This window comes from Xenopus laevis, chromosome 2S, assembly GCF_017654675.1.
Source record: "Xenopus laevis strain J_2021 chromosome 2S, Xenopus_laevis_v10.1, whole genome shotgun sequence".
Lineage (NCBI taxonomy): Eukaryota > Metazoa > Chordata > Amphibia > Anura > Pipidae > Xenopus > Xenopus laevis.
In genome coordinates, this window is record NC_054374.1 from 156,263,715 (window position 1) to 156,277,417 (window position 13,703).

At 42.4% G+C, this 13,703-nt stretch overlaps 1 protein-coding gene across 1 annotated transcript in view; it reads left to right on the plus strand.

Moving 5' to 3' along the window:
* Positions 1-11,894, plus strand: part of sesn3.S (sestrin 3 S homeolog) — a 79,218-nt gene extending 67,324 nt beyond the window's left edge. The window contains exons 8-10 of the mRNA XM_018250349.2: positions 2,916-3,106; positions 9,515-9,659; positions 11,036-11,894. Of these exons, the coding sequence (XP_018105838.1) occupies positions 2,916-3,106; positions 9,515-9,659; positions 11,036-11,122 (423 nt within the window). The 3' untranslated portion in view covers positions 11,123-11,894. The remainder of the gene's footprint in view (positions 1-2,915; positions 3,107-9,514; positions 9,660-11,035) is intronic.
* Positions 11,895-13,703: the final 1,809 nt, after the last annotated feature.

Below are 13,703 nucleotides of genomic sequence, written 5' to 3' on the forward strand. Positions count from 1 at the left end.
TGGTTATAGGTGATGTGCATAAAAGGCTGCCTTTCTCGCTTAACTGTAATTAATGTCAAATATTACCGTAATTAATTATTATTACATTATAGTACAGTAAAACATTATTTAACGGCACCACATAAATCTAGTGTGTCTATATTAACCACTTTGTTGATTTGCCATTTATTATAAGCCTTAAACATTTTATTTAAAAATTACAAGGATTCAATAGTTCACCATTATAGTATGGGGTATATTACTTCTTATAATATGCAAGTGATACGTGATATGCAAGTGATACAATCTGGACTGTTGAGGGGGGGGGGTTTGGGGAGTTCTAGTTCAACAAGTGCTTTGTTTTTCAGTTTAACTGTTTATTGCTAATAATGTTTCGTGCAGCACAGGTACCAGCCACAATCTGGACTGTTGAGGGGGGGGGGGGGGTTCGGGAGTTCTAGTTCAACGAGTGCTTTGTTTTTTGGTTTAATGATTATTAAACCAAAAAAGAAAGCACTCGCTGAACTAGAACTCACCAAGTTCCCCCCCCCCCCAACAGTCCAGATTGTGGCTGGTACCTGCGCTGCACGAAACATTATTAGCAATAAACAGTTAAACTGAAAAACAAAGCACTTGTTGAACTAGAGCTCCTCAAACCCCCCCCCCCTCAACAGTCAAGATTGTATCAGATTGTGGCTAGTACCTGCGCAGCACAAAATATTTTTAGCAATAAAGTCAGTGATCCCTCTCCCAGGCTCCCTTCCCATGTCTATAGCTTTAACCTCCCCTACTGAACAGTACCTCTTCCCAGGAGCTCACTTGCCGACGGATTACAATGCAGAGAGGCGACGAGTCACATGACGAGCTGTGACGCTCCTATTCAAGCACACAGTCCAGCCAAGCACACAGTCCAGGGGGAGGGGGGCGTGCTGTCACAGAGAAGAGCAGCAGAGTCTCTCTCTCCTAATTATACAGGCAACCGAGCGGTTCAAGCTGGGCCGCATTTAACTCTATCCTGCCCTATTGGTCTGCCGTTTTTTTTACTCTTGCCTTCATTCAAGGCAACGGAGGGGGAAAAACACAATTTATCTCTCTGTTCAAGAGCGGCCCACTTGAACAGGAAATAGAGCGGCCCCACGGGCAATTGCCCGAGTTCACAGGTTGCCAGTCCGGGCCTGGTTCGAAGTTACGCTAGCGATGCCTAATTAGAATACGGCGTGCAGTTAAAGTACAATGGACGTATATGCTGCAGCAACTACATTACACTACACAAGCCCAGGGAACCTTAATAAACTTTAACAGAGGTCTTATATTGCCCTACACATGTGCCCACTGTATATTTTAGGTGCCAAATGTAAGAGGGAAGGAGGGTACCCCAAAAAAAATTTTTCAGCCAGTAAAAAGTAAAACACGCCAGCATTTTTTGGGACTTTGAACATTTTTCAACTATTTTTTGAGGAATTCCTATCTACTCTATTGCACTTCGTCTGGTCTGAGCTGGCGAAGTCAAGTCTGGCGCAAGAGGTAACGTTCAGTAAAATCCGTAAGTTAGTGAATTTGCGTAGTTACGTTCCTTCGCCAGAGCACAACTTCGCCTGGCGAAGTAGCGCTAGAGTGTCTACTTTGCCATCGAATTTACGTCAGGGACCGTTCGTAAATCGGCGAAGTACCGTTAGTAAATTTGCCCCTATGGGAGATGGCCTACCATATCTGGCCATATAGCAATATGCCTCACAATAGTGATGTGCAGTTCAGGGTTTTCCTGGCCCGCACCCGACCCTAACCCGCCCTGCTGCACCCCGCTTGCCCGCCCGCACCCGCGCTTCCGGGGTCCTTTTATAGACCCCCGCCGATGGTGTCACAATGACGTCACTAAAGGGGCGGGGCGAGCAGACGCGAGACTGTAAAACCGGAAGACGATGCCGGCATTTGAAGGTGGCGAGGAGCAGTGTGAGGTCGACCCGAACGCCCAACCCGTGGGTCCCGCAGGTATCGGGTCGGCTCGCATATCACTACATCACAACCCCCCACTTTCCATTTTTGTCCATGTCACGACATATATGAATAGTCTTTCATATGATATATTGGATTAAAAGTAACACTGTTGGGGCTTTGTTCCCCTTTAAACCTGGTATAGATTTCAAAGCATGCTTTTTTATATATAATATGATTATAGGGAATCATGAAACACACAATACAAGTCCTTAATATAGAGAAATAAGAAGGGGAGTATGTATCTAAATCTGGGGTTATCCAGCCTGCTTTGTTCTTGATCAATATGATAGTTACTGGGAGTTGCAGATCAACAAAAGCAGCCACAGGCTGTATATTTGCTATTGACAGGAGTTACAGTATCTAGGAAATATGATTTTGAAGATTTTCATTCATCCAGGTCATGGTATATCTAGTACAGGTATGGGAGTCGTTATCCAGAAAGCTCGAATTATGGAAGGCCGTCTTCCATAGACTCCATTAAATAATCCACATTTTAAAAAATGATGAAACAGTGCCGTGTACTTGATCCCAACTAAGATATTATTAATCAGCCTATTGGGTTTATTTAATGTTTACATGATTTTCTACTATACTTATGGTATGAAGTTCCAAATTACAAAAAGATGCCTTATCCGTTAAAGCTCAGGTCCCAAGCATTCTGGATGGCAGGTCCCATACCTGTTTAGGTAGTTCTAAAACAACTGGACTTGCTGAGTAATTAAGGCGTTTCACTACTCATCCGAGCAGCTTCTCCAGTTCAAATTCAGTTGAGTTGAAGTGAAGAAGCTGCTCAGATGAGTAGGGAAACGCATTCAACGATTACTCAGCAAGTCCAGTAGTTTTAGAATTACTTATACTAGTTATCTAGGAAATGTTGCACTGCTTAGGATGTGAATGTATTTACACTTTCTCACCTTGTGTTTATTTACTTTATGGAACAGGACTACTCTTGGGAAGATCATGGCTTTTCCCTGGTGAACAGGCTGTACTCTGACATTGGCCATCTTCTAGATGACAAGTTTCGGATGGTGTATAACCTCACGTACAATACCATGGCCACACACGAAGACGTAGATACCACCATGTTAAGAAGAGCCTTATTTAATTACGTGCACTGTATGTTTGGCATCAGGTAGGTGGTGCAGCAGTATTGGTCTACTGGCACCTTGTTAAAGGGATCCTGTCATCGGAAAACATGTTTTTTTCAGTTAAAATCAGTTAATAGTGCTACTCCAGCAGAATTCTGCACTGAAATCCATTTCTCAAAAGAGCAAATAGATTTTTTTATATTCAATTTTGAAATCTGACATGGGGCTAGACATTTTGTCAATTTCCCAGCTGCCCCTGGTCATGTGACTTGTGCCTGCACTTTAGGAGAGAAATGCTTTCTGACAGGCTGCTGTTTTTCCTTCTCAATGTAACTGAATGTGTCTCAGTGGGACATGGGTTTTTACTATTGTGTATTGTTCTTAGATCTACCAGACAGCTGTTATCTTATGTTAGGGAGCTGATATCTGGTTACCTTCCCATTGTTCTTTTGTTTGGCTGCTGGGGGAAAAAGGCAGGGGGGGGTGATATCACTCCAACTTGCAGTACAGCAGTAAAGAGTGATTGAAGTTTATCAGAGCACAAGTCACATGACTTGGGGCAGCTGGGAAATTAACAATATGTCTAGCCCCATGTCAGATTTCAAAATTGAATATAAAAAAATCTGTTTGCTCTTTTGAGAAATGGATTTCGGTGCAGCACTATTAACTGATTCATTTTGAAAAATATTTTTTTTCCCAGGACAGTATCCCTTTAAGGGACCCTGTACTCTCAACTTTTCCCAGCAGAATTGAGCATACAACAGGGAAATACAGTAATCCTTGGACAGAGACAATTTTTTCCTGATTTTGGTTCTGTACATTACCACAATGAATTTTAAATGAAACAACTCAGATGCAGTTGAACTGCAGACTTTCAGCTTTAATTCAGCGGGTTGAACAAAAAGGTTGCATAAAAATGATACGAACTAGAGTCTTTTTTAATACAATCACTTCATTTCAGGGGCTCAAAAGAAATTGGACCATTGACCCAAAGGCTATTTCGTGGGCAGGTGTGGGCAATACCTTTGTTATGTCATTATCAATGAAGCAGATAAAAGCCCTGGAGCTGATTTAAGGGGGGGGGGGTGCTTGTATGTGGAAGATTTTGCTGTGAACAAACAACATGTGGTCAAAGGAGCTCTCCGTGCAGGTGAAACAAGCCATCCTTAAGATGCAAAAACAGAAAAAACCCATCCGAGAAATTGCTAAAATATTAGGAGTGGCAAAATCCACAGTTTGGTACATCCGGAGAAAGAATGAAAGCACTGGTGAACTCAGCAACACAAAAAGACCTGAGAGTCCATGGAAGACAACAGTGGTGGATGATCACAGAATCATTTCCATGGTGAAGAGAAACCCCTTCACAACAGCCAAACAAGTGAACAACACTCTCCAGGAGCTAGAGTATCCATATCAAAGTCTACCATAAAGAGAAGACCGTATGAAAGTAAATACAGAGGGTGCACTGCAAGGTACAAGCCACTCATAAGCATCAAGAATAGAACGACTAGATTGGACTTTGCTAAAAAAACATCTAAAAAAGCCAGCACAGTTCTGGAAAAACATTCTTTGGACAGATGAAACCAAGATCAGCTTCTACCAGAATGATGGCAAGAAAAAAGTATGGAGAAGGCGTGGAACAGCTCATGATCCAAATCATAGCACATGATGTATAAAACATGGCAGAGGCAGTGTGATGGTTTGGGCGTGTATGGCTGCCAGTGGCACTGGGACACTAGTGTTTATCCATCATGTGACACAGGACAGAAGCAGCCAAATTAATTCTCAGGTGTTCAGAGACACTGTCTGCTCAAATCCAGCCAAATGCAGTCAAATTGATTGGGAGTCGTTTCATAATACAGATGGACAATGACCCAAAACATACAGCCAAAGCAACCCAAGAATTTATTAAAGCAAAGAAGTGAAATATTCTTGAATAGCCAAGTCAGTCACCTGATCTGAACCCAACTGAGCTTCATGTCACTTGTTGAAGACTAAACTTTGGCCACGAGTATTAGAAATGAACATTTTATTTTCAGTTTTTTAATTTGTCCAATTACTATTGAGCCCCTGAAATGAAGTGATTGTGTTAAAAAAAGGCTTTAGTTGCTCACATTTTTATGCAATCTTTTTGTTCAACCCATCGAATTAAAGCTGAAAGTCTGCAGTTCAACTGCATTTGAGTTGTTTTATTTAAAATTCATTGTGGTAATGTACAGATCCAAAATTAGAAAAAAAGTTGTTGTCTCTGTCCAAAGATTTATGGGCCTAATACTTTACCTTTAAGACTTTGTAAAGACTTACCTGCTATAAATTTACAACTCTGTTCAGCTGTCCACACGCCACTGATGTCAAGTAATACCCTTAAAGAGACTTGGGCAAATAAAGCAAACGGAAAATGCAATTTAGAGAGTAAATATTACAATATTCTGCCATCTAGTGCTTCATCATGTCTATTACTGGCTTATGGCCATTGAATAACTGGCCTTCTGCAGTATTAGGCAATTAATCATTCTCCAGCTCCAGGTCATTCTTTACAAAGCAGAGTTCTCTGCATTCCCATCCACTCTCTCTTGTCACTGGCAGTCACAATCATATTGACGAGTGACTCACAGCTGACACACAAGAAATTTCTACAACTTTGCTGCTGCTGTTAAATGGCAATTGCAAAAGAAGCAGAACAGACATAGGTCATAAAGAAAACATTCAGCCTAAATTAGTAATGTAATCACTTTACTGGGGCAGAACAGTTTGATGCCCTCTAGTGGTCATATTTCTGACAGATTCAATATTAGGATCATACACTGTTCAATAAATATTGATCTGTATGTTGTGTCACCAATCTGGGCAGGCTCACGTACAGCTAGGGTTGCCACCTTCTCTGGAAAAAATACCGGCCTTTCTATATTTTTTTTCCCTATAAATAACATTGGCATCAAGCAACATTTTTACCGGCCAGACGGCAACCCTACTTACAGCTCTGTTTAAGTGGCCAACTGAGATCACTGTTTACGGCTGCATTCATAGTTTACATTCTTTCTAGACTGTCATTGGCTGGAAGCTGTGAGTTGCTCTCACATCATTAAAGGAACTATACTCCCCGAACAATGTAGATCTCTATAAAAAAGATATTGCATAAAACAGTTCATGTGTAAAACCCTGCTTCATGTAAATAAACCATTTTCATAATATTATATTTTTTTAGTAGTATGTGCCATTGGGTAATAAATAGAAAACTGACATTTTAAAAAATAAGGGATCGTAGGATTCACGGTGCACACAAACAAACCATACACGTTAGGTCACATGAGACAATTAACACACAGAGTTGTGTCTTTTGCTTCCCCACTTCTTCCTGTTGCAGTTAGAGCTGCAGTATTTCTGGTCAGCTGATCTCTGAGGCAGCACACAGACCATCACTAAATGGTGGTTCAAGGCAAGAGATGTAAAAGGTCAATATTTACTTAAATAATTTACCAGTTTAAGATTCGTTAATATGTCACTTATTATGAAAATAAACTATCTGTTGCTTAAATTTTCACTCTCCCCCTGAGAGTCTATGGGGCAAATTCACTAAGCGCCGAAGCGCCGAACGCTAGCGTTAATTCGCTAGCGTTTGGCATTTTTGTTACTTCGCAAATTCACTAACGAACGCTGGCGTAGATTCGCTAGTGTTACTTCGCACCCTTACGCCTGGCGAATTTTCGCTACGGACGTAACTACGCAAATTCACTAACGCGCGCAGTGTACTGAACGCTACCTTTTACGCTAGACGCTGGCGTGTTTTCTACATTATGGGTGATAGGCTGAAAAAGATCGAAAATTTTTTTGGGGCTCCCCTCCTTCCCCCCTACATTTCCTGACTCATGGCAACTTACCTATACAGTGGGCACATGTGTAGGGCAAAATAAAATTTTTATTTGCTGATTTGAAGGTTTTCTAGCCATTTGTAGTGCTGATACATATTCCTCCATTGAAATTTGAATTTGGCGCCGTATGCAAATAAGCCTTCGCTAGCATAACTTCGCTTTACTTAGCGAATCAACGCTAGCGCAACTTCGCAATCTTACGCTACCCCTGTGCGCAACTTCGGATTTTAGTGAATTTGCGGAGCACTGGCGAAACTACGCCTGGCGAAGTTGCGCCTGGCGCAACTACGAATGTTAGTGAATTTGCCCCTATATGTGAATAAGCCATGAATATTGCAACCAATGAATGAAGCTTGAAATACCAGGCTGGCCCATTGGCAAAAATGTGCTTCTGTTTCTTAGTATTATCCGATTAACCCTGGCCCTTGCTATAGGAAAGCTAGAGATTGAATCGCGTGGCCCTTCATGTGACCTTGGGCAGGTGACTGTACCTCCCTGTGCTGCAAGCGCAGAATCAGAATTGCTGGAGGGTGAGAAATCAACATGCATGGAAAATTCTGTGCACACTGTAGTGTAAAATGAGATGTGGGATATAGGGATTAATACAGTTTAGCCTGTCGCTGGGGAAACACTAAGTGCTCTCTCTCTCTATTGCCGGACATTGGCCAGTCAGCGCAGCAAACTGCCAGATGTCACCTACAGCCTTCAGCAGCCACATCTTATCTGCTAGTCTGTGACATGTCCTCTCTAGTCTGTGATGGATACTCTGGTGTCCTTTGGGGTCCTATACCATGAGATATAAGGAAGCATGCTGGGAGTACTACCAGCACTATCTGGGAACCTAAGCTTGACACACCAGAGTTACACCAATTACATTGGGGAAGAAGAGTAATGGTGGCCATACACTTTTAGAGACGCTTGTTTGGCGAGGTCACCAAATGAGCGGATCTTAACCCCATATGCCCACTAACAGCAGGGTGATATCGGGTTAATCTGACCGATGCGAATGGGTGCCGATGGGTCCAATATATATGGACCGATTGGCCTAATATAGATCGGGGGGGCCCATCGGAAGCCCCCACACGGGCAGATAAGCTGCCAAATTGGTTTTAAGGACCTATATCGGCAGCTTTAATCTGCCCGTGTGTGGCCACCTTAAAGGGGAACTATTGTGAAAATGAACATTTAATATAAGCTTCAGCATACTGAAATAACAATCTTTCTAAATACAATCAATTAAATATTCTGTACCGTTTCTGAAATAATCAAGTTTATCTTCACTATCCCTCTCTCAGCATCTGTTTCTCCTCATTCTGTCTTCATTCAGGAGTTGGGTGTCCGATGAATGCTCCAATATATCTTATAGGGGGGCTTCTTTTACCTAGACGATGTATTAGAGCTCACTGTATTAAAATCACCAGAAATCCTGTCTCTCTACATGCAGAATTTGTGCAAAAGGCAGTTATTTTGTTAGATTTTGTCTGTACTGGAATCAGTTATTTGAGTGAGCTCCAATTCATCTGCTAGGAAAGGAAGCCCCCTATAAGATATATTGGATCATTCATCTGACACCCAACTGCTGAATGAAGACAGAATGAAGAGAAACAGATGCTGAGAGAGGAATAGTGAAGATAAGCTTGATTATTTCAGAAACAATGCAGAATATTTAATTGATTGTATTTAGAAAGTTTCTTCAGTATGAGGAAGCTTATATTAGATTTTCATTTTCGCCATAGTTCCCCTTGAACAGTAGCCCTTCAAGTGGCCACAGTATGGAATGGTGCACAGCAGTGACCTTAGTATGACTCTTCACAACATATAGCAGCTCTGTAGGAGAACAAAGGATAAAAGTGAATACGCCCTGAAGGCAGACACGCTAGCTATTCATCATTCATGGTCCCAGAATGTAGTCTCTGCAGGAAATTCCAGTGAAAAATGTTGTGCAGTCACATGGGCAGGATTTGTCACAGTCCAGTAACCCCTAGCAACCAGATACGTCAGAAAACGTTTTTTTCAAAACGCATAAGTTAATAGTGCTGCTCCAGCAGAATTCTGCACTGTAATCTGTTTCTCAAGAGAGCAAGCAGGTTTTTTTTCATATTTAATTTTGAAATCTGACACGAGGCTAGACATATTGTCAGTTTCCCAGGTGTCACGGTCATGTGACTTGTTCTCTTATAAACTTCAGTCACTCTTTACTGCTGAACTGCAACTATGAGTGATATCACCCCTCCCTTGGTTCAGGAATGACATTTTATATTGTAGAGTGAATTATTTGCAGTGTAAACAGTGTAATTTAGAAATAAAAACTACACCATAAAATCATGACAGAATCCCTTAAATTTGTACAACTTTGGGTCAAGTGTTGACCCAACATCCGCCCCTCACATGTGAGGATTTATATCGATTTTAGGAGGGACATAATTACATTTCGGATACCTATCAAATATACAGAATACAAATCCGTTATGGGTGGTTCCTTTGGCTGAAGTTTCCACATGCAAAGAGAAGTGAAGGAGAAATAACTGTAGCAGGAAAGGTGCCATATAGATTTTGCATGTCTGACCTGATTTTTCCCTGTAGGTATGATGACTACGATTATGGGGAAGTGAATCAGTTACTGGAGCGCACTCTGAAGGTTTACATTAAAACAGTCACCTGCTACCCCGAGCGAGCCACCAAGCGCATGTATGATAGCTACTGGCGTCAGTTCAAGCACTCGGAGAAGGTAAGTACATACAGCAGCACTAGAATTATAAATAGAGGCACAGCTTCCTATGTTGTGATTGGCCCAACAGCCTCATTGCTTTGTCTGGCCTTGGACTGCAGTCATGATTTTTTCCTATGCAAAGAACCTAACCTGGTTTGGGTGAGACGGGCTAAAAGAGCCAAAAAGCCCTTTATGTGCAAAACATGCAGCATAAAGCCTTCTGAAAACAGAAAGCATTTACTTGCCTCATGCCATATACTGTACATAGCACTGCCTTGCAGATGTTACATCTCATCAGTGCAATATATGCCCATAATGCCTCATGTGAGAGTTAATCCCTCATTTTTGGTATGAAGGCAGTGCTATGTATATGACACGAGGCAAGTAAATACCTTCTGTTTTCAGAAGGCTTTGTGCTGCATGTTTTACACTTGAAGGTAGACCCCCCCACCCCCCAGGCTAACTACCCCCCCGGAAACTGCTCCATGCTTACCCCTTGGCGCAGATTTTTCCAGCGAAGTTCCACGCGTCCATCTTCCGTGTCCTCTTTAAGCTGACTGCGAGATCTGTATTTCTGTGCATGCGCAGTTGGAGCAGTTTGCCGGTTTGCGCATCTGTGCATGCGCGGCATTACACAGAAATTGCCAAACTCGCAGTCAGCTTACAGAGGACGCAGAAGATGGACGCGTAGAACTTCGCTTGAAGAATCTGCGCTGAGGGGTAAGTATGGAGTATGGGGCATTTCCCTGGGGGGATAGTTAGCCAGGAGGGAGGGGGGTCTACCTGGGGTTGGGGGTAGGGGTTTTTTTCCCCACAGGTTTATTTCTCCTTTAAGGGGGCCACATGGGACATAACTGTTCAGTGAGTTTGCAATTGATCCTCAGCATTCAGCTCCGATTCCAAAGCAACAGTTATGACCCATGTGGTCCCCAATCAAGTCTCTGGTTAGTTGCTGCCTGGTAACCAATCAGTTTAAACCAAGAGAGCTGAAAAGCAGGAAGTAGTGTTCTGGCTATTATGTTAGACATCCAGTCACTCCAGCCTTTATACATTACATTTTTGGCTAACTAATTATATTAGAAACGTTTTTTATTTAGCACAGCCTATTTATTTACCCAGTTTGTATTTTTATACAATTCCTTTAAACCTTGATCTCCCTTTTATGGCAGTAGCGTGATGCATTTTGCACCTCATAGGAAAAAGTAATGGTTTTTTTTTTTACCATGCAGTGCATATTGCCGCCAGTTCTAGTAACCAATAGCAACTTTGTGTTCCTTGGTCTCTTGAGCCCCTAGTATTCACAGCTCCTGCCTCTGTAGCACCAGCATGTGTTCCATTGTTTCCTATGTGCCAGGAATCTGTATATTAACATGTGTTTTTGTTCCCCCTTTCAGGTGCACGTGAATATACTTCTGATGGAAGCCCGTATGCAAGCCGAGCTTCTCTACGCTCTCCGTGCAATAACCCAGCACCTGACCTGAGGGGTCTCTCAGCCCTTACAGAGCACCTGAGACAGTCTGTGATGTAGCACCCAACATATATGCATACCTAGTATCAGAGTTTGCCCATATTCTGTGGGGTAATGTGCAATGATTTCCTATTTGTTTCCCCATCGTATTACTAACGTTAGCAGACATAGCACTACTATTTCCTTTTATTCTCTTTTTCTTTTGTTTTTTTTACTGTTCAGCAGTACCTGGTATACTGACAGCATTTCCATTGCATTTTCCATTAGACTGAGATTTTTTTTTTTAAAGCCTATATGGACTGGCTTGTATTGGTATTTTCTACAACAGAAAAGAATATCCCATCAAACCCGAAAAATAAGCTGTACTGTTTGCACTCAAAGCCTGCAATATGGCTGAAAGGACTGATTTAGTGCCATAAACATCAATGGAATCCCTTGTTCTGCGTATGTTTCGCTAGCAATATGAAGCTGCTTCAGTGCCCGCGGGACTCACTAAAGCGGCCAAAAAATAACTTTTTTTACTAAAGTCTTTACTGATAAATCAAATGTGAAATGGAGCCCTGCATTATAGTTTTGCAGCAGTGCTACTGAATCGCTCCTGTGTTAACCCTTTGACAGCCTGCAACGCCAGGAGGTTTAAACTGAAGATAACAGTGGAATGTTTAAAATCTGTGTATTCCAAGTTTCTGAGATGTGCACTTATTCTAATGAGTGTGGTAAGTTACCCTTGGTAATGGGGTAGGATAGGGCTGTGTTCCTTGGAAGAAAGAAGGGCTCATTTATAAACAGTGGGCAAATTTGCACCGGGGCAAATGACAACCAATCAGATGATTGCTTTCAGTGCTGAACCTGCAGCTGTTCGAAAAAAGCTAATCACTGATTGGTTGCAATGGGTCACTGCCCTGGTGCAAATTTGCCCACTGTTTATAAGGGCTCTTACAGACGGGCGTTTTTACCTGTGTTCCGGTTTCATGCGTTCAGCTGCAGGGGAGCGCAGGAGTAGACGCAATTAATTCTTTTCAATGTGGCTGTACTCACACAGATCCGCACACACCGATTAGTGCAGTCGGGGATTATCCCCTTTTATTCAGCCACCAAACATCATGATGTTTGGTGGCTGAATAAAAGGGGATAATCCCCGACTGCACTAATCGGTGTGTGTGCGGATCCGTTTCTTTTACACATTGGTTGCTAAGGGACCCGGCCGGGTCAACGGAAGGAACGCACCACCAGCTTGCAGGATTGGTGAACTGCAGGTGTGCGGTAGGATAATTACATTGTACTCACACAGAAGCATGTAAGCGCCGAACACAGGTAAAATGCAACATGTTGCGTCCCAACCTATGTTCTGCGCTTACATACGTCTGTGTGAGTACAGCAACATTGAAAAGAATTCAGTGCGTCTACTCCTGCGCTCCCCTGCGGCTGAATGCATGAAATCAGAACGCAGGGGAGCGCAGGTAAAAACGCTCCTCTGTAAGAGTCCTAGGGGTACAACTACAAGATGGATGCGACTGAAAACAAGGTAAACAATATCAATGTAGGATGGTGTCGCAATGTTCATCCGACACGACTGATGGATGCAGACGCTGCATTCTGCAAGAAGATGCGACATTTGTATTTCTTTCCTTATTTTCCATCGCATCCGATTTGGCGCCTGCGTTTTGGATCCGCCAAAAACGTTTTGAAATCGGCCGTGTAGTTCTACCCTTATGAGCCACACAATCTTTTCTCACCACCGATTATTATCTAATAGGAGGTTGAAAGGATATTCAGGATGGAATTTGTGTTGGATTATTATGGCTGGTTTATAAATAACCTGCAGCCAGATGTGTGTGTGTGTGTGCATGTGCGGATGCTGTAAAATCCTACAGTTTCCTTTTGGGTCTCTCTTAGAAAAACTGCATCAGTGCAATAACCCATAGCAACCAATCAGATGTTTGCTTTCGATAGTCAGCCTGCAGCAGGACTGGTCAAAGAGAATTGGTGACTGCAGGTTAATCGCAGTGGCATAAGCAGAAGTTAATGGGCCCCATATCAAATTTATCTTGAACTTTGGGGATACGTTTCTCATACATATACTGAAATTGCTTATTAGTCAGTGCCCCACTGGGCCCCCAAGCAGTTGAAGGGCTCTGCTTCCTCCGTGGGTTACCTCAATGAGGCAGTATTGCCCAGTGCTGGTAAATGAGATGCAATTCTGTCTTACAGATGGCGGGTCCAGTTGCCCGTCAGACCAGAGTCTATTTAGTGGGGAAGAGACCCCAGTAATAAGTAATGTGTGATGGTTGAACTAGTACAGATAAGATTGTTAACGGGGTGGTTCACCTTAAAGTTAACTCTTAGTATGTTTTAGAATAGCCAATTCTGAGCAACTTTTCAATTGGTCCTCATTTTTTATAGTTTTTTTAATTATCAGCCTTTTACTTCTGACTCTTTGCAGCTTTCAAATTGGGGTCACTGACCCCATCTAGAAATCAAATGCTCTGTAAGGCTACACATTTATTGTTATTGCTTTTATTACTCGTCTTTCTATCCAGACCATCTCCTATTCATATTCCAGTCTCTTATTCAAATCAATGCCTGGTTGCTAG